We start from the raw sequence: 26,617 nt of genomic DNA, 5'->3' as shown, positions 1-26,617 counted from the left end.
ACTGAAATGGGACGAAGAAGAAGAAGAAGAGGAGGAGGAGGAGGAGAAGGAAGCGAAGCAAACAAGGTAAGCAAGCAAGCGACACACTGTATTTACGTCCCATAAAGTGAGTACTGATCAGCGCGTTTAGTTAGGCATTGATTAGCAGCGGTTTATAATTTGAAATGTGAGCTTTGTGCGTCGAAAGGCGAAGCTCAAGTAAACTTAACGGCGCGTTAGCTCAACGGGCCGCTACGGGTGAAGTTTTACCTCGCTGCTTGTCGTCAGCTGGGTTTGAACGACGTTATTGTTATTATTACTATTACTATTATTATTATTGTTGTTGTAAAAGCTACAGTCTGTATCGTGTTTTACAGAATAACACCCAAAAAAACCCCCCCAAAATGCAGACTCAACACGGAGAGAAAAGAAAGAGTTTCGTTGACTTTGACCGAGCCCTGTGGCTGCGTGCCAGCTGAGGGTTCACGGGTTTGTTGCTGGGCCTCCTGCGCTGCACACCGGATCACTGTGGACTGGATATTATAAAGAAGCAGCTCCGTGTTGTTGTTTCTAGACCCCTTTATTATTATTATTATTATTATTATTATTATAATAAACAGGAGTGGGCGTCTGTCTGACTCAACCTGATGATATATTAGCAGAGCTGACAGAAGTCAGTGAAATCATAATATCCTGAATTCTGCTGTTCACCACAGCAAACAGGTGATTGATACATAACAAAAGATAGTTAATCAATAGAAAAAGTTAATCAACAGTGTCGATGATTAATGTGCTGCTTTTCTAAATGACGTTGCATGAATTATATTCTTTTAATATCTAGGACTTGTTAGTATATCTTCTGGCTTGTTACTTTTTTTTAATACTTTTCTTTCTTTTTCTCTCTTAATTATTTAACATGGTGATAATACACTTATTTATTTTATTAGGTACACCTAGCTAAATGTAATGCAGTCTAATGCAACAGTCCACCGGTGGAAGAAGTACTCTGTGACTTGTAGCAAATACTCTCTCACAAGTAAAAGTACAGAAGTGTTAACAGCAAAATATACTTTAAAGTATTAAAGTAAAAGTACTTGCTGGGCAGAATAGTCCCTTTCAGAGAGCTGTATCATTATTATTATTATTATTATTATTATGGATAGCATATTATTACTGATGCTTTAACACTCAAGCAGTGTTTTAATATCACAGCTGGTGGAGGTGGAGCACATTTTTACTACTTTCTATACTGCTGGGTCGGTTAATCTACAGCACAGTATCGTATTTTAGAAACACATGATCACATGTTTGGTTCATCTGTAAAGTAACTCCAGCCGTCAGATAAACGTAGTGGAGTGAAAAGTACAATATTTACCATTGAAAGTAGCATGAAATTCAAATACTCAAGTAAAGTAAAAGTATCTCAGTTGTACTAAAGTACAGTACTTGAGTAAATGTACAATCCACCACTACATCAGTCCTGCATTAAATCCTCCTTCATGAAGCTTTTCGGTCTTTTACAGACTAAACAACAGAGCGATGAATTTAAAAAACAATCTATAGATCGTTCGTTAGTTGCAGCCCCGAAGTTTTTGTTTACTTTTATTTACCTTTTTTTTTTTTAAACAGAGTAGGTTTACTGAACATGCATGCGCTTTTACAGCAGCACCCGCACATGTTATTGTCTTCTCATCCAGGATAACACCTGTAGTACTTATTAGTCGATTAGTCAGAAAATTAATCAACAGCGATTTTGATAAATTGATTAATAGCTGAAGTAATTTGTCAAAACATTGTCTGTGTCCTACGGAGCGCCCTAAAGGTCACAGCAAGAATTCTTTGAGGGCTACTTTTGCATTCCCTTGCAATATATTATACACAGTATATCAGCTCATTGAATGTTACTTTGAACTGGGCATTAAGTATGCTGATATAGTACTACTGCTCAATAGGCATGCATGCTTATGTAATTAGTTTAAGTAAAATTTAACGAATTCTTAGATCATTTCTTAGACCGTAGAAGGCAGTACGGTGATCTGCAGGATGCTGTCGGTTTCGTTCGGGAACAGTTACTGTCCTCTGTGCTGTGCTGGACCCCAGAGGGCTTTCACTGAGGAAGAGGAGGCGTCTCCAGAGGCGGAATTACAGATGTGCAGTTGAATCTACTCATAAAGCTAATGTGCTGTATTTGTACGAGTCAAAAAAAGCAACAAACAAGAAGGCGACTGAAAAGCTGCAAACAGAGTCTGTGGTTCTGCCACACAAAGAGCAGACAGCACTGAACCACCTGCAGAGATACATCACGAACGCAGACCAAGCTGGAAAGCTTTTTGTGTTTTTGCACAGGGTCATCTGTGCTTTGCATTAAACAAATTAAAGTAACCTTCAGTGCTGAAACAGGTTTTGGCAGAAGGCCTGTTGCTAAGCGTGGAGCAATAATTGATGTTCCTTATACGCACAGCTCCTACCCAGAAGTTTGATAATGTTCTATCCGATAACTTCTTTGCAATGGACGTCATGAAAGGTGAGGTGTTCATAAACAATGCTAAATGCATTAACTTGAGAATCTCCTCACTACCTTCCATTACAAGCAGACATACGGCTCAGAAGGAACGGAAGAAGAAAAGTATTGCGAGGTAACGCAAAATATTGCGAAGTAAAAAAGTAGTCCTCAAAATGTTTTTCGCCCTGACCTTTAGGGGGCTCCGCAGTTTCCAGCTTCTTGCATGTAAGGATTTGCTGTTTTTTTTTAATCGCTGCAAATTGATTATATTTAGGTTTTGGACTGTTGGTTGAACAAATTGAACAATGATGACAGTGATGGTATTTATTCTCATTAGTTGCAGCCTTAGTAAAGTCCATCAAGGCCAAGAGGGTCAGTTACAGCATCCGGTTCACCTCATCTTCACATCTCGGACCTTCACATCTTTGTTTGTCTCTACAGGTGATTCCTCGGCACACTGTACGTTCATACCAGGTTTGCATTGTGACCTGCAAGCCAATGTAAGTCGTGTTGAGTGACTGCGTGTGAAAGAGGTATTCAAGCACAATTCATATTATTTTTTACCTCTCAAGATCATGTCCACTTAAAGAAATGGGCTTTTTAGGGCTGATCGGTTTGTCAGGAATGTATTTTTGTGCTGTTTGCAACAACTCCCGGTAAGTTGAGCTTTCCTGGATACAAAATCACAACAACAGGGGAATTTGTGCTACTTATTTGGTTGCAGCACAAAAATGTATTCTTGACCCAGCTTGCATGGTGAATGCTGGGATAACATCTTCACTCATGAGGGCTTTTTCTCTGGTGACCTCAGGTACTGGGGGTTAGCTTTATTTGGTGCAGACTTGCATGAATGATATTACCGAATGTCCAGTTTGAATCAGTCAGATTTTTATTTTGCCTTCTCCCTTTTTTATATTTCCTCTTTCTTTGCCTACAGTTCTGAGAGCTTAAACGATAAGTCGATCGACAGCAACAAGTCCTCATATTTGAGTAGCCGGAACTAGAAAGTGTTTGGCATTTCTGCTTGAAAATTACTTAAACAATTACTCAATTCTCAAAATAGTTGGCAAATAATTTCCTGTCGAGCAACTTATTGTTTCAGCTCTAGTGTAATCCTATTATTGTAAGTAATTACCAAATTGAAACAATACACATTTAAACAATACTAAATGAATGCATGTGTGTGTTCCTGACTGCCTGTGTGTGTGTGTGTGCTCTCAGGGACCATCACCATCCTCATGTCCAATGGAGGAGGCTTTTACGGACGCACTGAGCGTGTCCGCCAGGCGCCCCACTATGACCAGGTACCACAAGGGTCCTTACCCCGAGCAGACTCCTACGATCTGCAGCCGCTGAGAGAGCAGAGAGCGGCTCATCTCGCACAGAGCGCCGACCCCCTCCCGCCCCCGCCTCTGCCAGACCAGCCTCCTGTGGGCCCCGAGTTCGATCCCAGCGGCAGCGAGGACGCCACCGACCCAGGCCACGACCCCGCACCCGACCCCGCCCTCGACATTAAACCGGTCCACCGCTTCATCCCCGACTCCTGGAAGAACTTCTTCAGAGGAAGTAACCACAGCAGTAACAAGCCGTGGTCCATGTCTGCCGCCTCATCTAAAAACAACAACGGCACCAGTGAGGGGGTGCGCTGCTCTCCTCCACACTCTCCCTCTGTTCCTGGATCATACCGTGATCCTTATGGCGGCTCAGGCAGCAGCTACAACTCACGCAAGGAGCTTCTGGAACTACCGGACGCCCATGAGTCCGTGTCAGGGCGCACCTACCACACAGGTCTGACCTACAGCGAGCGAGTGGAGGAGTACCATCAGCGCTACGCCTACATGAAGTCCTGGGCAGGGCTGCTGAGGATTCTGGGCTGTGTGCAGCTCCTGCTGGGAGCAGCTGTGTTCGCCTGCGTCTGTGCTTACATCCACAAAGACAACGAGTGGTTCAACATGTTCGGATACTCGTCTCCTGGAGGAGCATATGGAGGAGGTTTATACGGTGCTGGCACAGATGGCACCTACTACACGGGCCCCAAGACCCCGTTTGTGTTGGTGGTGGCAGGGCTGGCCTGGTTGGTGACTGTGATAATGTTAGTGCTGGGGATGACCATGTACTACCGCACCATCCTGCTGGACTCCTCCTGGTGGCCTCTGACTGAGTTTACCATAAACCTGGCGCTGGCAGTGCTGTACATGGCAGTAGGTAGGTAACGCATTTCATCATTTACCCCTGACGCTATGTATCCCCGCAGATAGTTTTGGTTTTATTTATTCAGGTTTTGAGATATTTATTTTTTTATTTAAATTTTTTTTGAAGGGACCGTGTACAATATTAAACACATACGGTTACCAGTTGATGTATTGTACCATATTTAGATTAAAGCTCATTTTCATCTGCAGCCCCTTGGCAGGTCACAACTAAAACATACAGTGACAGAACAGCACTAAACAAACAGGACCGGACACATAATACAAAATTAAACAGTGAATCACACACATGATGTCAGCAACCAGTGTATGTTAGACAGATTTAAAAGCAAGACTATTTGTATACAAAGCAAAAACCAATAAAATGCAGAGGCAGTGGTTACAGAGTTTGTAGCTTTCAGCAGACCTTGATTTTAAAGCCGCTGATGGTGATGCAACTCTTCGTCTGGTTGGGCGTTCCACTGAGTTGTGGCTTTCACTGCCCAAACACAGTGCGATCAATTCTTGAGGAGTTTATAGTCTGAACGGAAGTAAACAAAGTCACCTATCAGATGAGGGGCATAGTCATTTAAAAATTTGTGCAGAAGACACACATTAGAATAAAATCTTAAATTATCAAAGCTCAGAAGAATGTTTCTCCAGTATCCTGCAATAATGATATTGAATTGGCTTTGCATTCAGAATTTTTAAGGTTTGTTTGTGGTTTAATGCCAGTATGAACACCTGAAAAACTGTGAACCTGTCCTTTTAAATCCAGTAACTATATCAGTCTTATCCCCCTTGATGAAAATGGCTGGCTGTATTTAGTTTTTTGAGGAAAACATAACTTTCTTCTTGCCAATTTCCAAAGTAGTACATGACTGAGCAAGCCCCTGTGCGATCCTGTCTGTATCTGTCTCTGACATGTCTGTATCTGTCTCTGACATGTCTGTCTTCATCCCAGTACAATAGAGGAGAATGAGATTTTGTTTGTGGCACTCACTGCTTGTGATAATGACATGTAAAAAAACACCAAAACAAACAAGCTGCAAACAGCAACCTCCCATTCTAGGAACAGTGTTCCTGCTACTCTGAATTATCCACACAGTCAACAGTTTGACAGTGTCTTCTGCGTGTTATCCAGAGTAACAGGAACACTGTTTGTGTGGTGGAAAGTAACTAAGTACATTTACTCAAGTACTGTAATGGAGTACTTTTGAGGTACTTGCACTCTACATGAGTATTTCCCTTTTATGCAACTTTATATTTGTACACCTCTACATTTCAGATGCAGCTACAGTGACTTTGCAGATATACAAATATGATCAGCCTCTAAAATATAATGATTTGTTGAAGACTTACGTAGTTCAAATTACCTCGATCTACTCAGACTGAGTGTTATACTATTTTTTATATATATGTGAGAGCACCACAAACAAACTTCCATTCAACTCCTTTTTATTGACGTGGCATCAGTAATCTCAAAGACAGACCTCGCAAAATCTTGACAAATAAGACCAAAACTATCTGTGTGGCTAGATACCACTAGAGCAAAGTAAGAAAATCTATTTTCTTACACACTAGAACTGCCTATAGCATGTTTGCTTTTTGTTAACCAGGCATTGTCTATGTCCGAGACACAACCCGTGGAGGGCTCTGCTACTACCCGGTCTTCAATAATGGCATCAATGGGGCGTTCTGCAGAACAGAGGCAGGCCAGACTGCTGCCATTATCTTTCTGTTTCTCAATTTGCTTTTGTATCTGATCGGAGCCATGGTGTGTCTGAAGCTGTGGAGACATGAAGCTGCACGCAGATACCGGGAGAGGTACGGCCGGGAGGTAAGATCTCAGCCAGCCTTATTGTTTTGTTTATAGGGTTGGATCCTGGGACTCCTCAAAATCTTCTTAAACTTAAAGGATTTTTCACAGACTGCAATGCAACGGCAAACTACATAATGTGCACACAGGCTTACAGCTGTGGAGAAGTGAGTAGGTGGAGTCTGTGAATCCTACCTCTGTGCTGGCAGGGTTTGCTGGAGGGCAAAAAGGTGCACACACTGTCTTGTTTATAACTATGCTAATTTCACACACTATGCACAATATGAAACTCCTGTCTGTGTCTTGTTTGTTGGTTTGTCATTTGGTCTCTTAAATGAATTGCCCAACATTTTGGGAAATATGCTCATTCTCTTTCTTGCTAAAAGTTATATGAGAAGATCAATACCAATCTCATATCTGTATAGTAAATATAAAGCTACAGCCAGGCGTCGGTTAGCTTAGCTTAGCATTAAGACTGGAAATGGGGAAGCGGCTAGCCTGGCTCTGTCCAAAGGTAACAGAATCGGTCAGCTCACTAATTAACACGCTTGTTTGATTAATCAAAAACCAAAGTGTAAAAACATGTTGTGAACTCCAGGAAATCACTGCTCCTGGCCAAAACATCCACTGCATAACCCCTTATTAAACCACAAGATGTCGTTTTTTGTTGTCTTTGGTTTTCTACAGATTAAACAAACAAGATACAACATGTAAATTAGTGAGAGCCAGGCTTTATGCTAAGCTAACCGTTTCCTGTAGCTGTAGCTTTATATTTAATGGACAGAGACGAGAGTGGTATCAATCTTCTCATCTAACTCTCTGCAAGAAAGAAAATAGGCGCATTTGCCAAAATGTCCAAACTATTCCTTTTAATAGTAAATCCTCATTATTAGCTAAAAGTTAATGGGATTATATTTTTGTATGTTTTGTATACACAGATGTATCCTTCCGACACAAGAGCTGCACAATCATTGGTAAGCATTCTGTAATACAGACACTGTATATTCAGGATATACAGTAACATACCCACATTTGGGTTCATGAAAGTTGCCTCTTTTTATTTTATTCGGTAGCTCAATCTGCACAATTATTTTGACATTGTTGTTTTTCTGTTGCTGTGTCCCTGCAGATGGTTCCAGTTTCAGCTCCTGCACCCAAAGGTCCAGAACAGGTCCAAGGATCCTCAGTCGTTCCCATCCAGGCTGCTCCAAAAGCAGTTCCACCAAAGGTTTTGCAGGGAACTATACCCTCAGGGCACATTCCAAAACCTGTTGTTGTGCCTGACTACATTGCGTAAGTGTTGCTAAAAAATACAATATACTGTATAGTGAGTTGTGTATCCTAAGAGAAGTAGATATACTGTAATATACAGTACGGCTGCCTTCGTTTTGGTCCGATTTGTGTTCACACCAACGCTTTAAAAACAAATCAAGAGGAGTAAACATGACGTCATATGGACTGACACATTGATTGGACAGTTCTGGCGACTCATCATCATCAGGACCGCAGTTTATGCAGCACTTTAATGCTTCTTATGTGTATATTTATGTTCTCTGGTGTCACAAAGCTCACGAAGAAATAACAGAATATCAGTGTTATTAGACTGCAAATCGACGCATGTTATGAATAATAAGGTAGACAGGTAGGGACAGGGTGAAAAAGAGGTGTCTTATACAGCAATATAACGGGGGGATTACTGTGGGATCGCTCACAAACGTTTTAATGGACTTAATGAACAGCCAAAGTACACAGAGTAGGATACAAGCACATCACACTGCAGTTTTAACTACTTTTGACTGTTTGATTTGATCAGGGAAAATTCCCAGCACTTGTGATGACACACATACATGTTACCGTGGTTACCAAATGATTTGCATAGATATATACATTATATTGCTTACACAGATCGCTTCCTGAACAGTTCACACCCAGCAGATGGATTCAATGGTAGTTCAGCTTTTGAAATCATGCTAAAAATCCCACATGTACTATCATAAAATCCTGTGGTCGGTCCGGTTGCTTGGAGTCTGATTGTTTTGAAGCGGTCTCGGTCGAGTTGCTGCTCACTTGACACCAGCCCAAGCCAACCACACTAAATGGGCAAATGCATCTGAGTTTTTTTTTATTTTATTTTTTTTAACTGAACCCAACAGGTTAGGTGTGAAAGCACCAAAAAGGAAACCAGCAAATATTTACATGTGAGGATATGAAACCAGTGAATACACAATACACAATAAATCGATTATCAAAATTGTTGCAGATACATTTTCTGTCAGCCAACTAATCGACGAATTGTTTCAGCTGAAATATACACTATACCGTTCTAACACTGAGAGAACTTTTACACAAAGTAAATATAGCCAGACAAGGTTGCTCCAGTCCCTCGACATCATGATATATTACGACCAGATATGTGTTACTGCTTTGGTAAGATATAGAGTAACCGCTGTATGTTTAGCTTGGCCTAACAAGTGTGTACATGTAGTACAGTTTACTCTTATAATGTAAATGAAGCGTTATTCTCTACCTCCATCCTGCAGTAAGTACCCAACAATCCGGTCAGATGAGGAGCGGGACCAGTACCGAGCCGTGTTCAACGACCAGTATGCAGAGTACAAAGAGCTCCACTCAGATGTGCAGGTTACTCTCAAGAAGTTTGACGAGATGGATGCCATGATGCGCAGTCTGCCCCAGAACCCCACCAGCCAGATGGTGATTGGTCTCCTTTGCTTCACAGAATAATACTCAATAATGTTATTTTCTTAGTAGAGAAGCCACAGTCAATTACAACCCCAGTGTTGGTTTCTATCTTTACTCTGTCTTCATTCTCTCTGTGTACCTTTTGTCATGACTCAGCTCCCTCTCCCTCTCCATGCCCGACTCACTGCAAAACCTGCCAGATTTATCTGTCTACTATTTTAATTTGATTTGCCTATTTGTGCATTTATTGTTTCTGAAGTCAGGTTTTGTATTTGTATTTTTCGCCTTTGGTTTCAAAGAAATGCTTGCTATTTATAGGCACACTCCCACCGACTCCCACCACACCAAAACCCGGCCGCTACAGTGCCGATTTGTGACGTGGTTTCCATTTCATTTTAGCTACTTGAATTGACGGCTGTGACCAAGTAAACAAGACACCATGTGTACCAACAGCATCGTAAAAAATACAGACTAATAAACACATATTTCACACAGCTTCTTGGGGCTGAATCCAGGTGTAAAACGCACTATGCTGTCTTTGCCATCACTTAAAAGCCGTCAGACATTGACAAAACAAAACATTAACAAAAATTAAAAAGTAAGAAACTGATGAAGAAGATGAGAAAAGAGTTTTTCAGGGCCTTTAATCCCACACAGTTTTCATGTGTGCAAACCACACAAACACTGTCACAGCACACTGCACTGTGCTTTCCATTGACATACAAAAGCTCACCCCTTCAATCTGATTCTGTGCATCATCTGTGCTCAGCAGTAAACAGATTCCTTCAGTGTTTGGTTTTATGTGAGTGCTGAGGAAGCATGTTGTGGTCAGAGACGGATTACATGTCTGGAATATTGCACCGTCCTTTTGTTGTTAAAATGCGCCTCATTTCCCTATCTTGTAACTTCCTCTGTTTACACTTCCTGTTCCCGCTGAACTTCCCCTCCACCCTCAAATTCCTTCTCTGATTCATCCAGAAGGCTGATTTTACGGCATCATTGCACCTAAGTTTCATACTTGTTAAAGGGTTGTTCTGTATTTCACTCGACGTTAAGTTAAATACAGTCTCTTTCTCTTTTTGTAGGAGGTTGATCGCATTAACAGAATCCTTCAGGAATACCGGAGGAAGAAAAATGTGAGCCTATTGTCTTGTTGATGTTTTGTATATAAGATTCAGTATTACATCTTCAAACATTCCCATGAACTGCATTGTGTCTGTCAGTGAAGATATCTTCCACACAAAACCTCAATACTGTAATAGATTAAAGGATAAGTCTGGTGTTATTTTATATGTTTCTTATTGTCAAGAAATCCCAAGCAATGATCAAAACCAACAGTTGTGTTAGTCCGTCTGTCTTAATATTTTTTGACGTCTCTACTCTGTCTGTGGCTCTCAGCAACAAACCCATTGGTTCCATCTGAAGATGTAAATCTTTAAAAACAGCTCACAAATATATATTTAAATAAATAAAAAAAAAAGGCTCAAAAAGCTCTGGTTTTGGTCTTTTCATGGGATTTGTTGTCAATAAGAAAAATACAGAATATCACCAGCATTATAGGTATAACAGTCTGCTCCTGAATAGTTGAAATAACACAGTAAATAATCATTAAAGTGACTGGTTTGCCTGGTTTATCTGAAAATAAAACCTTTTTAATTAAAATTTTCTTCCCGTCTGTGTTTCTGCTTTACCGTACCAGGACCCTAGTTTCCATGAGAAGAAGGAGCGCTGCGAGTACCTGAAGAGCAAACTGTCGCACATCAAACAGAAGATCCAAGAATATGATAAAGTCATGGAGTGGAACGACGGATACAGCTAAACCTCTGAGCCGTCTCTACCCTGGACCACCGCGGACCACAAATACAGAACTGTTGCTGACAGATGAGCAGTACTGGTGGTGACAATGACATTTTAACTGGAGAGTAAAACCCCGTCACGACCACAGCCTGCTGTGTCTTTTTAAATCTGTTCAGAGCTTGTCTGTCAGCAAACATCTATCAAAAGTTTTGTATGTCTGTGTAGAACCAAAGGGGAAGAAGGTTTTATACTTAAAGCATTAATTCGACATTTTTGGGAAATGCGCTTGTTCGCTTTTTGGTGGAGAGTTAGATGAGAAAATCAATACCACTCCCACATCCATAGGGTAACTATAAAGCTTTGTTCAGTAGCCATTTAGCTTAGCTTAGCACAAAGACTGAAAGCAGGGGGAAACAGCTAGCTTGGCTCTGTCCAATAAAAACAAAGTCAGCCTGCAAGCACCTCTAAAATTCACTCATTTATATGTTCTGTCTCGTTCTAGTGTAAAAATGACAATTATCCTTTTTATGTGCAGGACTATTTTCTTAGAAATAGAAATTAGAAATAAAAAACCCCCAATAAAACAGTGAATTAACGTTTTTGGTGGTGGTGGAAGAAGTACCCAGATCTTTTACATAAGTAAAAGTAGCAACACTACAGTGCTGAAATACTCTGTTACAAATAAAAGTCCTGCATTCAAAATGTTACTTAAGTAAAAGTACAAAAGTATCAGCATCAAAATATACTTAAAGTACCAAAAGTAAAAGTACTCATAATGCAGAATGGCCCATTGTATATTACTGGATTATAATTATTGATGCATTAATGTGTTCATCCCATTAATGTTGCAGCTGGTGAAGGTGGAGCTCATTTTAATTATTTTATATACTGCTGGGTAGCTTGTGACCACCCCCCGATAAAGTTGCATTTTGTATGAATAATGTGAATCTGCAAAATAACTAGTAACAGAAGTTATCTAATAAATATAGTGGAGTAAAAAGTATAAGAAATTGTAGTGGAGTAGAAGTATAGAGTAGCAGAAAATGGAAATACTAAGTATCTCAAAACTGTATTTAAATACAGTGCTTGAGTAAATGTAGTTACTCTCCTCCACTGGTGGGCTGGTAGCTGGGTTTTGTTTCCTTTTGTTTCCACCTGTTTCCAGTCTTTATGGTAAGCTAACTGTCTTCTGGCTGTAGCTTCATATTTAAATGATATGAGATCATCTAACTCTCTGCCAGAAAGCGAATGAGCGCACCTGAAATGTCGACCTATTCCTTTAAAATGGTCAGAATCTGCAAAGAACTCGATATATATATATATATATATATATATATATATATGTATGTATATGTGTGTGTGTGTGTGAGAGAGAGAGAGCGCGTGAGATACTGTGACTATGATTGTAGCTGAGGCTTTACCACTAAATTTCACAAATGACACTGGATCTCCGATGTGAATGTCTTCATGTAATCAGTAGGAGATGTTGTCAGTTCGGGGAAGATGGAAGAAGCATAGACAGGCAAAATGAAAGATGCTGCATTATTTCTGTCAATGTTTACCTCTGCTGAAAGTCCGCTTAATTACCTGTCTGTCAGCGTTCATGTTTGTCAGTTGTCTACATACATTTCACAACTTCCCAGCCCGAAACGAAAACCTCTGCTTGTTCTGACAAATGCCCCTCAGGCTGGTTTCTTGAACTGCTGTGACAATTGTTTGGTCTTTATGTAACTTTTTTTGATAAATGTCTCAATCTGGAAAAATGCATGTCCTATAGAAGGATTTGAAATGTTGTATGTTGTGTATTTTGTAACACTTGTGACTTGGTTCAACCATTTCCTAGATTAAACATTTTATACTTTGTAATCACTTCAATATCCTAAGTGCCTACACATCTCCATTTTATCTTAAGGTCTGTATCTCTCTTATGTTAAGTATGATTGTAAATATGTTGCTGTAAATGTCAATATTCTTTCATAATGTAAGTGATCGATTGGTGCTTTCTGTCTTCAGAATACGGTTCTGCTAATGTACTGACAGTCCGGTCTACCTTTCCTTTATTCATCAGCAGGCAGGCACAGTTTCTTTTACTGGAAAAGGGAAGACGAAACTCTGTGGCGCTATGCAAAACTCAGCAGAATAAAGTTAAAAGGAACTCCGGAGAAACACAAAACTAAAATTAGAGCTGAAACCAGTAGTTGATTAATTGATGGCTGATAGACAGAAAATTTTGATAAATCGTTCGAGTCACTTTTCATGCGAAAATGCCAAACGTTCATTCGTTCCAGCCTTTCGAATGCGAAGATTTGCTGCTTTTCTTTGTCTCGTGTGATAGTAAACTGTATACGTTTGGGTTTTGGACAAAACAAGCAATTTGAATACGTCGCTTTTAGTTCTGGGTATTTGTGATCTGCATTTTTCTCTTTTTTTACTACATTTTACAGACCAAACCATTCATGGATTAATGGAGAAAATAATCAGCTGACTAATTTGTAATAAAAATAATCTTTGTTGCAGCCCTTAACTCAATGATTACATAAATATAATAACGTGCCTGAAATGACACTTGTACTGTAGCAATGTTTGATATTAAGAAACCTGTTAGAGCCTCTTTGTTTTCAGTTATTTACATTATTTTGTCTTTGGAGCCCCGAAACTAACAAAATGTAGTAAAAGGGTGAATATATACTGAATATATCAATTAATATTTTATTGAATAATTATAAAGAAATATAAAGCTTTACTGTATACATTTCATTTCAGTAGGTAAAAAAAGCTTTTTAGTTTTTTATCTTCACCACCAATCAGTCGATAATTTAAACTTTTTGTTTGGTCTTTGCACGCATTTCATTATTTGTCGATTTTTATACCAAGACCAAAAAAAAAAAAAGAAAATGAAGGAGTTGAAAAATAAAATGAGCTCATATATATGATGTAAATAGGAGAGTAAATTTATTTTATCAGCCGATTGGAGGTTAAAAGAAAAGTGTAAAGTTATATATTTCTTCTTACACTCCAATTTAATTATACGGAGCCCGGGAGGTGCAATCTAACATCTCATCATATATTCTAGATATTATTAGTTTTTATGAACTGGATGACATCCACACCATCATCAAGGTTTCTATGGTGAAGCAGTCCGTCGTTCTGTGAAATAGTGTTTAACAAGCAGGAGTATATCCACATATCTCAGTTCAAGATCAAAATGAAACCGTTAAATCCAAGTGATCCAGAGTGATCCACGGAGATCCACAGTGATCCATGGAGATCCAGAGTGATCCACGGAGATCCATGGAGATCCAGAGTGATCCAGAGTGATTCAAAGTGATCCAGAGTGATCCATGGTGATCCACAGTGATCCACGGAGATCCACAGTGATCCACGGAGATCCACAGTGATCAATGGAGATCCAGAGTGATCCACGGAGATCCACAGTGATCAATGGAGATCCAGAGTGATCCATGGAGATCCAGAGTGATCCACGGTGATCCAGAGTGATTCAAAGTGATCCAGTGATTCAGAGTGATCCAGAGTGATCCATGGTGATCCACGGTGATCTACAGTGATCCAGAGTGATTCAAAGTGATCCAGTGATTCAGAGTGATCCAGAGTGATCCATGGTGATCCACGGTGATCTACAGTGATCCAGAGTGATTCAAAGTGATCCAGTGATTCAGAGTGATCCAGAGTGATCCATGGTGATCCACGGTGATCTACAGTGATCCAGAGTGATTCAAAGTGATCCAGTGATTCAGAGTGATCCATGGTGATCCACAGTGATCCACGGAGATCCACAGTGATCCACGGTGATCTACAGTGATCCAGAGTGATTCAAAGTGATCCACGGTGATCCATGGTGATCCAGAGTGATTCAAAGTGATCCACTGTGATCAATGGTGATCCAGAGTGATTCAGAGTGATCCACAGTGATCCACTGTGATCCAGTGTGATCCAAAGTGATCCACGATGATCCAGTGATCCACAGTGATCCAGTGTGATCCAGAGTGATCCACGGTGATCCGCGGTGATCCAGAGTGTTCCACAGTGATCCATGGTGATCCAGAGTGATCCGCGGTGATCCACGGTGATCCACAGTGAGAGGGGGCAGCAAGACCAGACTAATGGCATGAAGGTGATGAGAGACTCCTCCGGGCTCCTATAATGATTTAATTAACAACATTATTGATAGATTTTTATATTCAATTATATTTTTGACTTGTCTTTTACTACATTTTGTCAGTCCCGAGACTCCATACAAATGCAATAATGCAATAGTCCTTTCGAGATGTGAAAACACATCAAGTTCAATAACATGAATGACTTTGTGGGATATTATAGTATAGTAGTAGGTTTAGTCAGTTTCCTTGTGCATCCACGCTGCTCTGCGTCCAATCTGACCAATCTGACCAAAGCTGACACAGTTGTTCCTGCCCTCCGACATTTACTGAACAATAGCGAGGTGATTGGAAGGAAGACAGCGTGAGGACCTCCTGTTGTTCGGTAACGTGACACCTGTTGGGGGGGGCGGGGCTTAGTTGACCGAGAGCGGAGCTCACCTGGGTGTGGCCTGGATTGTTTTTATCAGCAGCAGCAGTTTCAGTTGAAGCATTTCAGGTGGAGCAGAGAGAAGGCAGAGACGGGTGAGTGCGTGGACTTTAGTTTGAGAGATGAGCAGCAGAGGCTTCTTTCACTTTGTGCTTGTAAATCCATAATAACTTGTTACCTGTAGCTACAACAAACAAAGGTGTGTTGTTAGAGGCGGCTTTAAATCAATTATCTCCTTGACAGCAGCTCTGCTGTGTTGTAATGATAATGGGCCAAACTGTGTGAAACGTGCGGGATTATTGTTTATTAGGATGAAACATTTATAGTTACAGTTTAATATATAAACGAAGAGATGTTTCACTTTGAGCTGATTCACAGCTGCCGGCTCTGGCTCTGAAAATGGCCGTTTAAAATCACACAGTACGTTATGATGGTTGTAGTATGATTTTAAAATAAAGATGAAACGATTAATCGATTTGTTGAAAGACAGAAAAATAATCGGCAGCAATTTTTGGTAATGGATTAATCGTTTAAGTCATTTTTCAAGCAAAAATGCCAAAGAATCTCCCCAGGTCCCAGCTCCTTAAATGTGAGGAAATGCTGCTTTTCTGCCCTTCTGCCATAGTAAACTTCATATCTTTTTAAGTTTTGGAGTTTTGTTTTAACAAAACACCTTTTAAGGTCTTTTAGAGAAACTGTGATGAGCATTTTTTTCATATTCTACAGACCAAGTGATGCTACTGAGAAAATAATCCGCAGATTAATCAATAATCAAAATAATTATCAGTTACAGCTCTTTTTCAAAGATGTTTTATGAAGTGAATCTGTCCTAACAATAGAAATCTTCTTCCAGATTTTTTTTCCCACTAAGCTGCACCCAGTGGACCCAGCAGTAATGTCCTCCAGACCCAATGGGAGTCCACCTCCCTACGAGTCAGATACTGGATAGTGAGTCTCTTTCCTTGGATGTGCAGTAAACCTTCCTGTTATTGATTTGATTGATTTTTTTTTTTTAATATGTATTGTATGTGTATATACAGAATGTATATGAACACCCACCCAAAGAAAGGCCACATGTGTTTTGTTTAAATGTTGTGAAATGTGACCTTTAGTGAATACTTGGACCACTTGACTCTCCCTTTTTAAGTTTTGCAATTTCAAAAACTTTTATTTTGTATTTATTTTTTTGTGGGTTCACAGGCCGAGAGAGAAAATTCAAGTGTTCTGGGTTTTCAGCTGCTCATCTGCACTTTTCTTTCTCTGATCGAGGTCTGATCAATACCATTCAGGCTCGACTGATTAAGCTTAGTTGCCCGGATGTTCAAGTTTGAGGTTTTCATCTTAAATTTCGGTGTCTAAATTTCACAAATCCAGTTTGAGCAAATTTTTAGATCCGGAAGTAACCAGCTGACTTAGAGCAAGTTGAATATAGTTTTTTGATTATTGGACACTTGAATTTTCTGTCTGTAAAAAAAAAAAAAAAAACCCAAAACAATTTAAAATCAAGTTTTTGGAATTGCACAACGTAAAATAAATGTAGTAATAATTCAGACCTCATGAATTCAGACAGATGGTTTTCAAAGTAAAATATGTCAATGCTATAAATTCTGTGGTGTTTTAATTCCACAGTTGTTTATAAGTTTAAAATCCTTATGGCCTTTCTTTGCTAACTTTCTGCTTTTACGATGAAACTCAGGTAGTTACGATTAGTTCTTTCTCTTTCCAGTAAAGTCCCTTCCCAGCCGGCCTACTCCTACTACCCAGATGACGAGTTCCAGCATTTCTACCGCTGGACGTCTCCACCAGGCATCCTCAAAATCATGGCCGTCATCGTCCTCGTGATGTGCGTGGCCATATTTGCTTGTGTTGCCTCCACGCTGGCTTATGACAGTCAGGGAGCCCTGGGTAGCTTTGGGGGCATCGGGGGCGTCGGGGGAGGCTATGGGGCAGGGTACGGAGGAGGCTATGGCGGCGGCGGGTACAGCAGCTTTGGTGGCAGCGGGTTTGGAGCTGCAAACAACTATGGCTACAGTTCACTCGGAGGGAACTACTATGACCCCCAAAAGTCCAAAGGGTTTATGATTGCCATGGCAGCCATCACCTTCATCGCATCCCTGGCCGTCTTCATCATCATCGTGTCTCACCAGAGCCTAACAGAGAGCAGGAGGTTCTACCTAGCGCTGATGATCATCTGCGCCATCCTTGCGCTGCTAATGCTAATAGCCTCCATAGTGTACTTGATGGCAGTGAACCCCATGGCTCAGTCCACTGGATCGGTCTACGGCAGCCAGATTGCTGGTCTGTGTGCCCAGTACCAACAACCACAGCTTTCAGGAGTATTTGTCAATCAGTACCTGTACCACTACTGTGTCGTGGAGCCACAAGAGGTGAGCACACTGATCTGACTTCCCTGTTTATTTCCTTTTTGTGCTTTTTTAGGATTTGTTCTGTTTGTAACTCAGTGGTTGATGTCTCCTTTCAGGCCATCGCTGTGGTGTTGGGCTTCCTGGTCGCCGTCGGTCTCATCATCATGCTCGTCTTCGCTCTGAAGACTCGCCAGAAAATCCAGAACTTTGGCAAGAGCAACATTTTGTGGAAAAAAGTGAAGCTCGTCGACGAGATGGAGCCTCCTCAAGACGTAGAGGCGTGGGTGAGTGCATTGTTTAATTATTCAACCTGACTGGAGCTGAAACAATTAGTCGTTTAATCGACTAGTCGATCGACAGAGAAATAATTGGCAACTATTTTAATCATCGTTTTAGCCATATTTTAAGCAACAACAGTAAAAAAATGATAAATGCGTTCCAGCTTCTCTAATGTGAGGATTTGCTGCTTTTTTTTTTAGTTTTATGTTATTTTCAACTCAATATTTTTGGGTTTTGGACTGGGAAACATTTCATAGACTCAACAATTATTTTCATTATGGATTAATCTATGTTGTTTTCTCAATCAATATGTTAGAATATGCCCCACATTTTCCTGAAGCCCACGGTGACGTCTTCATATTGCTTGTTTTGTCCGACAAACAGTCCAAAACCCAAAGATATTGAGTTTACAATGAAACAAAAGAGAAAAGCAGCAAATCCTGGATAGACTATTTATGTTACTTGTTTTTAGAAGCGAGCAGCTTTCACTAGGAAATATTTTCCTTTTTTCCTTGATGATTGGCTTAAATGGTTATAGAGCTGCTACAATTAGTCAATTAATCGATTAGTCGTTTCAGCCAAACTGCCAACATTCGCTGTTCCTGTCTTCTCGGATGTGAAGCTTTTGTTTGTCATACATGAGAGTAAACTGAATGTCTGCGGCTGTTTTGGACAAAACAAGACATTTGAAGATGTCACCTTGGTCTGTGGGAAATTAAAACAGGCATTTTTTTCATAATTTTCCGGCATTTTTTTAGACAAAACGATTAATTGATCCTAAAGAGTTTCCCTACGGGGATCAATAAAGTATTTCTGAATTGATCATGAAAATAATCATTAGTTGCAGCCCTAAACGGTTAATTATTGATCAAATTTTCATTTCGGCTCTACACCTGACACTTCTAGAGATAAAATCAAAAGAAGCTGTCATAGCTGATCCTAAAAGCTTGTCTCAGGTAAAGTGTCTGCCTGTGTGCTCTGATGAAGCACAGGAGAAGAGTGCGTATCAGCTGAAGTGGTTCAACCAGTTTGGTGGCAGTCACCTGTTTACCAGCGGGGGAGGGGAAGTGCGGAGCAGTAAGCTTGGTTTCAAGGTGTGGCACGGACACGGATGACAGTTTCAGTTGTAGCCGACATGTCGCATAGTATATAAATACTGTCAGTGCATCCAAACATTTAAGATCCAGTATTTACATTTCACGATGAATCATTCTTTGAAGCTATTTTCAGAAATGTTTTGCAACGACTCTCAACATTTGACATACCCTAGTAAGCAGCGATGAGTAGGAAAGTCATTTTGTGTATAGTTAAAAGTCATGCTGACATTCAGCACAGCAAAGAACTTGAGCTGAGTTCACTGCAGAGCAATGAAGAGGAAGAACAGGTCGGATTGGTACTCCAAAATAAAGTCCACCAGTTAGCAGACACATAACAAGGAGAGCAACATGATACTGGGAACCAGAGGCACTTATTTCACTGTAGCTTGTGGAAACCAGTTTGAAAGTGCTGAGCAGTGTAACTATATCGACCTGCAGCACATACATGTAGACTGTTGTTTTGGAGGTGCAGTAGGGTGTAGCTCAGTTATGTCACATATTTTCAGAGGACAAGTCCATGCAGGCTGATCATACCAGAGCTGGAAGAGATCCAGTGTGTTTGTTGAAGGGAACCAACCGTCAAATGGTCATTGGTGAAAGCCCCGTTTAGTTTTTTGCAATAGCTTGATTTGGGTGCAGCTATGTTTTGTATTCTCTTGTGGTACAACAAATATTAGAAATCCTACATGTTAGGGCAGCAACTAATGATTATTTTCATTAATGATTAATCATCTGGCCCATAAAATGTCAGAAAATAGTGAAAAAATGGCTGTTAGAAGTTTTCAAATGTCTAGTTTTGTCTGACCAACTGTCTAAAACTCACAGATATTCAGTTTACAGTCATGTCTGACAAAGAAAAGCATCAAATCCTCACATTCTAGTAGCTGGAACTAGCAAATATTTGGCGTTTTTGCTTAAAAAATTATTTGGACTATTATTTGATTATCAAAATAGTTGTTAATTTTTTCTTCAGTCAGCGATTAATGGACTAATCGTTGCAGCGTTAATACATTTTAATGATGTCCACAAGTGTAATGTGTGAATTTTTCCCAAAGGTGAACAATGTGTCCGTTTCCCCTGACGCACTCCCAATGTCGGACTACCCTGAGAAGCTGAGAGGCTCCAGGAGTCACCTGGATGACGAAAGCACCAACTATGACAAACCTCCGTACAGCGCCACCCCATCGTGAGTATACTGACAGGAGCTGTGCACTGTGATAAAGATCTGCAGCGACAAAAGGGGATGTGTTATGTACTGCGTGCCAGTGCGATGCAGATGGCAGCATAGAGCGAGTTGCTACTCAATTCAATACTACATACACATTTTAAAGGTTTTTTGCCTTTTTTTTTATTTGATGGTTCACAGTTGAGAGAGATGGGAAATATGGGGAGAGAGCAAGGTGACATGCAACAGCTGCAGTGGTGGAAGAAGTATATATGTATATAAATAACTGTATATATTGATTTATTTTATATGTTACCCTATTTTAATATGAATTTTATCATCTGCTTTGTTCTGTGTGTGTAGTATGAAGGGACTACAAACTTTCATTTCATTATACAACCTTGTGTTGTAAAATGATACATAAATTACCTTTTTTACATTCAAATAATTTACTTAAGTTAAAGTAGCAATACCATACTCTTAAAAATACTCCATTACAAGTACAACTCCTGCATTCAAAATGTCACTTAAGTAAAAGTACAGAAGTATCAGCAACAAAATGTACTTAAAGTATCAAAAGTAAAAGTACTCATGATGCAGAGTGGCTACTGTGTGGAATCTTAATTTGAAAAGTTACTAGTAACTATAGCTAATAAATAAATGTACAATGAAAAGTACAATATTTCAATCTGAACTGTAGTGGAGTAGAAGTATAAAGTGGCAGAAAATGGAAATACTCAAGTAAAGTACCTCCAAAGTTGTACTTGGAAATACAGCACTTGAGTGAATGTCCTTCGTTACATTCCACCACCGCCCAGCTGTAATCAGACTGGGGACGTTGCAATTACGTGGCGTGGGTCTTAGACCACAGAGGCGCCTGGGGTTTGTGTTTGCAGCATGTTCACCCGAACTTTGTATAAACTGTCATCTTTGAATATTCAGAATTTTGAGTGTGCTGTTAAAGGGTACTATCGTCCCTGAAGGCAAAACCTGATCTGGACAGGAATGAGACCTCTTTAGGAAGATCTCAGAAAACAAAAAGTAAAGTATTGTTTGGATGAACCGTTAACATTCTCCTTGTTAAACCTGCAAAATTGATTTTATTTTATTTTTTATTTTTTTTAGCCACTTGGGAGCAGCAGAAACAAGTTATGAACACATGAACATATCGCTACCTTTTTAAGATGATCTGGCGAAAGTGTTAGCAAACAGTTGCTTATTTACTCATCCAGCAGTTACAGAGCAACATGATTGTTCATTAGGAGGCGTGTTTGTGTCACCTGATGAATGTGAGTCAAATATTGACTCTCTGTCAGCTCTGTTTTTGGTCTCCAGCAGCTCCTGAGGGAAATATCTGGCTCTTTAGCTGCTAAATGCTCCACTGTGTTCACCAGCTGCTCTCTGACTGTGTCTGTCTGTCGTTTGATGCTGAGCAGGTCGTGTACAGTGGCTTTTTACAGATTTCTCTCTGAAAACGACGCTATGAGAGCGCTGAGAGTGAACCAGAACAGTAAAGTTGTAGCCGGGCAGATAAACAACGAGCTGAAACTCAGTATAAAGCTCCGTAAAGCCGAGCGGAGCTGCAGATTCAGCTGATCATTCTCTGTAGGGTCGTCACTACCGGAAACCATATTGTCATTCAATAATTATTAGAAAATATTGATTATAGCCGCTTTAAGTTGAATTGGATGTAGCTTTCCAAATTGACATTTCATTGGCACTCGTCTTGTATCATTTCCTGTTTACACAAAATGTCACCAAGTATAAACACTTATTATTTTAAGAATATTAGCGTATGGTACATGCTGTATAGAACTAGTGTGTATTATGGAGCTGGTTTTCTTCAGATTGCTGCTGTCAAAAAAAAAATTGCTAGAACTTGTTCTTATGCAAAAATGTGAACCATGTTGTGGGTTTTTTTTTTTCTGCAACGAGGAGAGTAAGCAAATACTACTCAGGTTTCTTAGGAGTGTTTCAGCAGAATGAGCTTCTCTTTTTAGATCGTTACGTTCGTCACTAACTTTGCCAGTTTCAGCAAAGGAATTCATGAATCACATTTTCTTGCAACACTGAAACTAAGTGAAATACTTTCGTGCTGATTAGGGAACATGAAAAGGTACATGTATGCAGGAAGTCACTGATGACCTGTTAACTCAACCTAGACGAACTGGTAGATTACAAATCAAAATGGCTGCATTTTACTTCCTCCTGCGTCTCATAAAAAAAAGTTACTGAAGAGTTGAGAGATTTGAAAATGAAACATACATACAGCAGTTTATTAGATACACAGGTGCTATTTTGCCTTTGGGTACTCACATTTGCAATTCATGGAAGGTCATCATCTCCGGCTCTTAAACAGATTACAGTTACAGGAGTTCTGTCTTGCTGTTTTTAATGATCCTTGTTATTAATTCTTTCTGTATAATTAATCTAACAATATGAGTACTGTAACTGTTCCTTGTCCCACAGGCCTACAGTGGAACTGCCTTTGCAAAATGGGGTTCCCTACAGCAGCAACTCAGAGGTAGGCAGCTCGGCCGAAAGGCCCAAGAAGAGACGGGCCGGCCGGCCGCGTCGCGCTGATGGACAAGACAACGAGACTGACTATAACTCCTCAGGAGACGAGCTGGACGACGACGACTTTGACAGGTAGGAAGAAGTTAAAGACCCACATCTCAGCTGCTGACGCAGAGGAGTCCGACTCTCAGTGGTGGGAGGAGTATTCAGATCCTTTACTTTAGTAAAAGTAGCATTACCAGTGGCAATTACTCCATTACAAGTAAAAGTCCTGCATTTAAAGTTTTACTTAAGTAAAAGTACAGAAGTATTATCAGAAAAGTGTAATCTTTTCAGAGTGCTTTAATATATAACACATATTTATCACCTATGCATTAACATGTAAGCAGCATTTTAATGTTAGCTGATCAGGGAAGAGCTGATTCGAACTATTTTATGTGATGATCATATTGTGTTTTGCACTGCAAAAAAATATTAATTAGTTATTGAATACTAAAAGTCTTTTTCACAAAATAAGTGAAAAAATAAGTGATGTCTAGCTGAATTATTTCAACCCGTTTCTGACAGAAAACAACTTGTTTCAAGAACTTTCTACAAATGAAAGTGAGAATCTTAAAAGAAGACAGAATAAGGTTTCGCTGCTTTAGAATCAAGTAAAATGTCACCTTATTCTAGAAAATTCATAAAACTAGTTAACTTCTATAACAACTGGTTGAAATTATCACTCACTGCAGTGGCAGATTTTGTCAGTAGTTATGAGAAAATAAGACTTTTAGGACTTTAATAGACACAAATTACTTGGTAAGATGAAGATTTTTGAGGTGTTTGCACTTTGCAAAATGTTAATCTACAAAATGACTAAAGCTGTAAGATAAATGTAGCGCAGTAAGAAGATCAATATTTCCCTCTTAAATGTAGCAGAGTAGAAGTGTAAAGTAGCACAAAATGTGGTCTTCTAAGATTACTTTGTGTGTTTTCTGTCATTTAAATTTGCCCCATCTTTCTCTGTCTTCTCTCTCTTTCCCCTTGTGTTCTACTTCAGTGAATTTCCTCCCATAGCAAATGAGCAGGTGCGCAACGACTACAAGCGTGAATTTGACCGCGACCACCAGGAGTACAAAGACCTGCAGGCAGAGCTGGACGCCGTCAACAAGAATCTGTCAGAGGTCGACAGAGAGCTGGATGATCTGCAGGAGGGCAGCCCACAGTACCTGGTGAGAGCTTACTGTCATTCACTGTTTGCAGTTTTTTTATTCGTTCATATGACTAGAAACACGTGAACAACTGTCCAATATTTCTCTCTGTCAGTTCAGTTTGAAACATGTTGATTTGTTGAGTTTTTGGAATCGACACCAGAAATGTAGTTTTCTTTCAAATTCACAACATTAAAGCTGCTATAATCAAACTTTTCATAATTCTAAACAATCAAATGTGTAATGTGAAAGGAGAGAATTAACATCAGCTTTGCAGTTTCAGCATCTTTTAACTTATTGTTTAGGTTTTTATGGCCCACAAATTTAATGTTTTGGTCTCAGTAAAGTTTAAAAAGCTCTGATAAACCCACTGTACACGAGCTGCTCAGCAGCAAACAGCAGACAGACACAGTTAGAGAGCAGCTGGTGAACCCAGTGGAGCATTTAGCAGCTAAAGAGCCAGATGTTTCCCTCAGGAGTTGGTGGAGACCTAACCAGAACAAAAAGGAGTGAATTTTGGACTTACATTCGAGTCCAAATTAATGATAACGTTGCTCTGTGTCTGGATGTGTAAATAAGCCACCGTTTGCTAACAAGTTAGCCATATCAACTTTACAAGGTGATAATATGTCAATATTGTGTTTGCAGCTTGTTCTGCTGCCCCCAAGTGGCCAAAAAAATTTATGTTGAGGAAGTGATAGAGACAAAATAAAGCATGTTTCCATGAAAATGTTATAAAAATGTGAGATTTTGGTGACCATTTTGAAATGTGTGTCTGACTAATTGTTGATGTTCTCTTTAACAGGATGCCTTGGATGAGTACAACAGGATAAAGAACGTTAAGAAGGTATGTGGAATTGTTATTGATCTACAGCGATTTCAATACGTTTTTTTATTTTTTATTTTATAACTTACAAACTGTTGATCATACTCATAACTCATACTCGTTATGTCTTTTTTGTTGTTGTTTTTTTGCCCCTGAACCTCCCATCATCACTACAGTCTCCAGATTATCAGATGAAGAAGCGCAGGTGTAAATATCTGAAGTCCAAACTGAGCCACATCAAGAAGATGGTCAGCGATTATGACCGCAAGGCCTGAACAACTCAATGAGGATTTTACGCCTGTCCAAGACATGGCAGAAAATTATCAAATCTTGTTTTCCGCTGTTGGGGGGGTTTGAGGCTTTTCTGACAACCGCAGACTGTAGAGGACGGAGCTACGCTGATGTACATTTCCACAGTTTGTCTGAGCTGGTAGGTGGTGAAACGTTGCAAAGGTTGTTTGTACTTAGGTGGAACAGAAAACAAATATTCTGTGTTGGATTATGCCACTGTTAATATTACATTTATCAGCTGCCATAGATACTATTATATGTATTTATTTTGCCTAATGTGATCTGAAATTGCCTAGTAGAGGAGTTAAGCCACTACATTGTAAAGTGAATACAAATTGTTAGATAATCCCAGTTTGGTTTTTTTTTAATAGCTCTTGCTACAATGACTCAACATGTGATGCTAATTTTATACTGTCTTTTAATTTTAATTTTTAATCCATTCTCATTTTTATCATGTAAATATGTGGGAAACACTGATGTTTTTAGCAGTTTGTGGAAGTAAGTTCACGTGTGTGTGTGTGTTATTGTAGGTTTCTTTATGGATGGTATAACAAACGGACACTTTCAAATGATTATGCAAGTTTAATGCATAGTGATGTACTTTTACGATGATTTGTGATGCCTTTTTATTATAATAAATTCATTTATTAAACAATTTTCTTGCTGTTCTTACACAGTAAGCATTGTGGCTGACAATGGCTTCTCACAGACATCCATTTGGGACTCCTTGAGCAAATAGCGAGTAAAAACAATTCCAACTCTCAAACCCTGTTGATTTAAAGCCACTATGTGTAGAATCTTTAAGTGTTCATAACATCTTTCAAATCATTCTGAAGGCATTGTGTGTAGAAAAATAAAGCAGTGTGTGTTTCTGTCTTCCAAAGTGATTTTTTTGGGGGTGAGTACCACTGGGGGGAATTTTCATGTTCTGCACATAGTGACTTTAAAGCTGCACTAATTGATATTTTTAATATTAGCAATGGATCAAATGACTGTAGTTAATGTGAAAGGTGTTAGTTGAAGTGACAAACCCACAGAGAATAATCAACCATACTATCAACTATGCTGTTCTTTTTTTTTTTTTAAAGGTCCAGTGTGTAGGATTTAGTGGCATCTAGCGGTGAAATTGCAATTTGCAACCATTTGAATACCACTCGCCTCACCCTCCCCTTCCAAGCGTGTAGGGGAAACTACAGTGGCTGCGGAAAACGCGAACGGCCCTGTCTGAAGCCGGTGTTTGGTTTGTCTGTTCTGAGCTACTGTAGAAAAATGGCGGTTCAACATGGCGACCTGTTCCCTCTGTAGATATAAATGGCTTATCCTAAGGTAATGAAAACAAAACGATTCTTAT

At 39.7% G+C, this 26,617-nt stretch overlaps 1 protein-coding gene across 1 annotated transcript; it reads left to right on the top strand.

Moving 5' to 3' along the window:
- On the top strand, positions 1-26,142 carry marveld2a (MARVEL domain containing 2a). Its single transcript, XM_044175087.1, has 19 exons — positions 1-66; positions 2,924-3,015; positions 3,704-4,687; positions 6,291-6,511; positions 7,429-7,464; positions 7,620-7,783; positions 9,031-9,202; positions 10,276-10,326; positions 10,890-11,004; positions 14,945-14,981; positions 15,594-15,627; positions 16,386-16,480; positions 17,259-17,919; positions 18,015-18,182; positions 20,330-20,460; positions 22,909-23,088; positions 23,999-24,170; positions 24,955-24,996; positions 25,152-26,142. Exons 3-19 carry the CDS (start codon positions 3,721-3,723, stop codon positions 25,248-25,250), a joined length of 3,345 nt encoding a protein of 1,114 aa, XP_044031022.1. The 5' UTR covers positions 1-66; positions 2,924-3,015; positions 3,704-3,720; the 3' UTR covers positions 25,251-26,142.
- Positions 26,143-26,617: the final 475 nt, after the last annotated feature.

This window comes from Siniperca chuatsi, linkage group LG18 (genome assembly GCF_020085105.1).
Source record: "Siniperca chuatsi isolate FFG_IHB_CAS linkage group LG18, ASM2008510v1, whole genome shotgun sequence".
Lineage (NCBI taxonomy): Eukaryota > Metazoa > Chordata > Actinopteri > Centrarchiformes > Sinipercidae > Siniperca > Siniperca chuatsi.
This window is presented reverse-complemented; position numbering and strand designations above follow the sequence as displayed.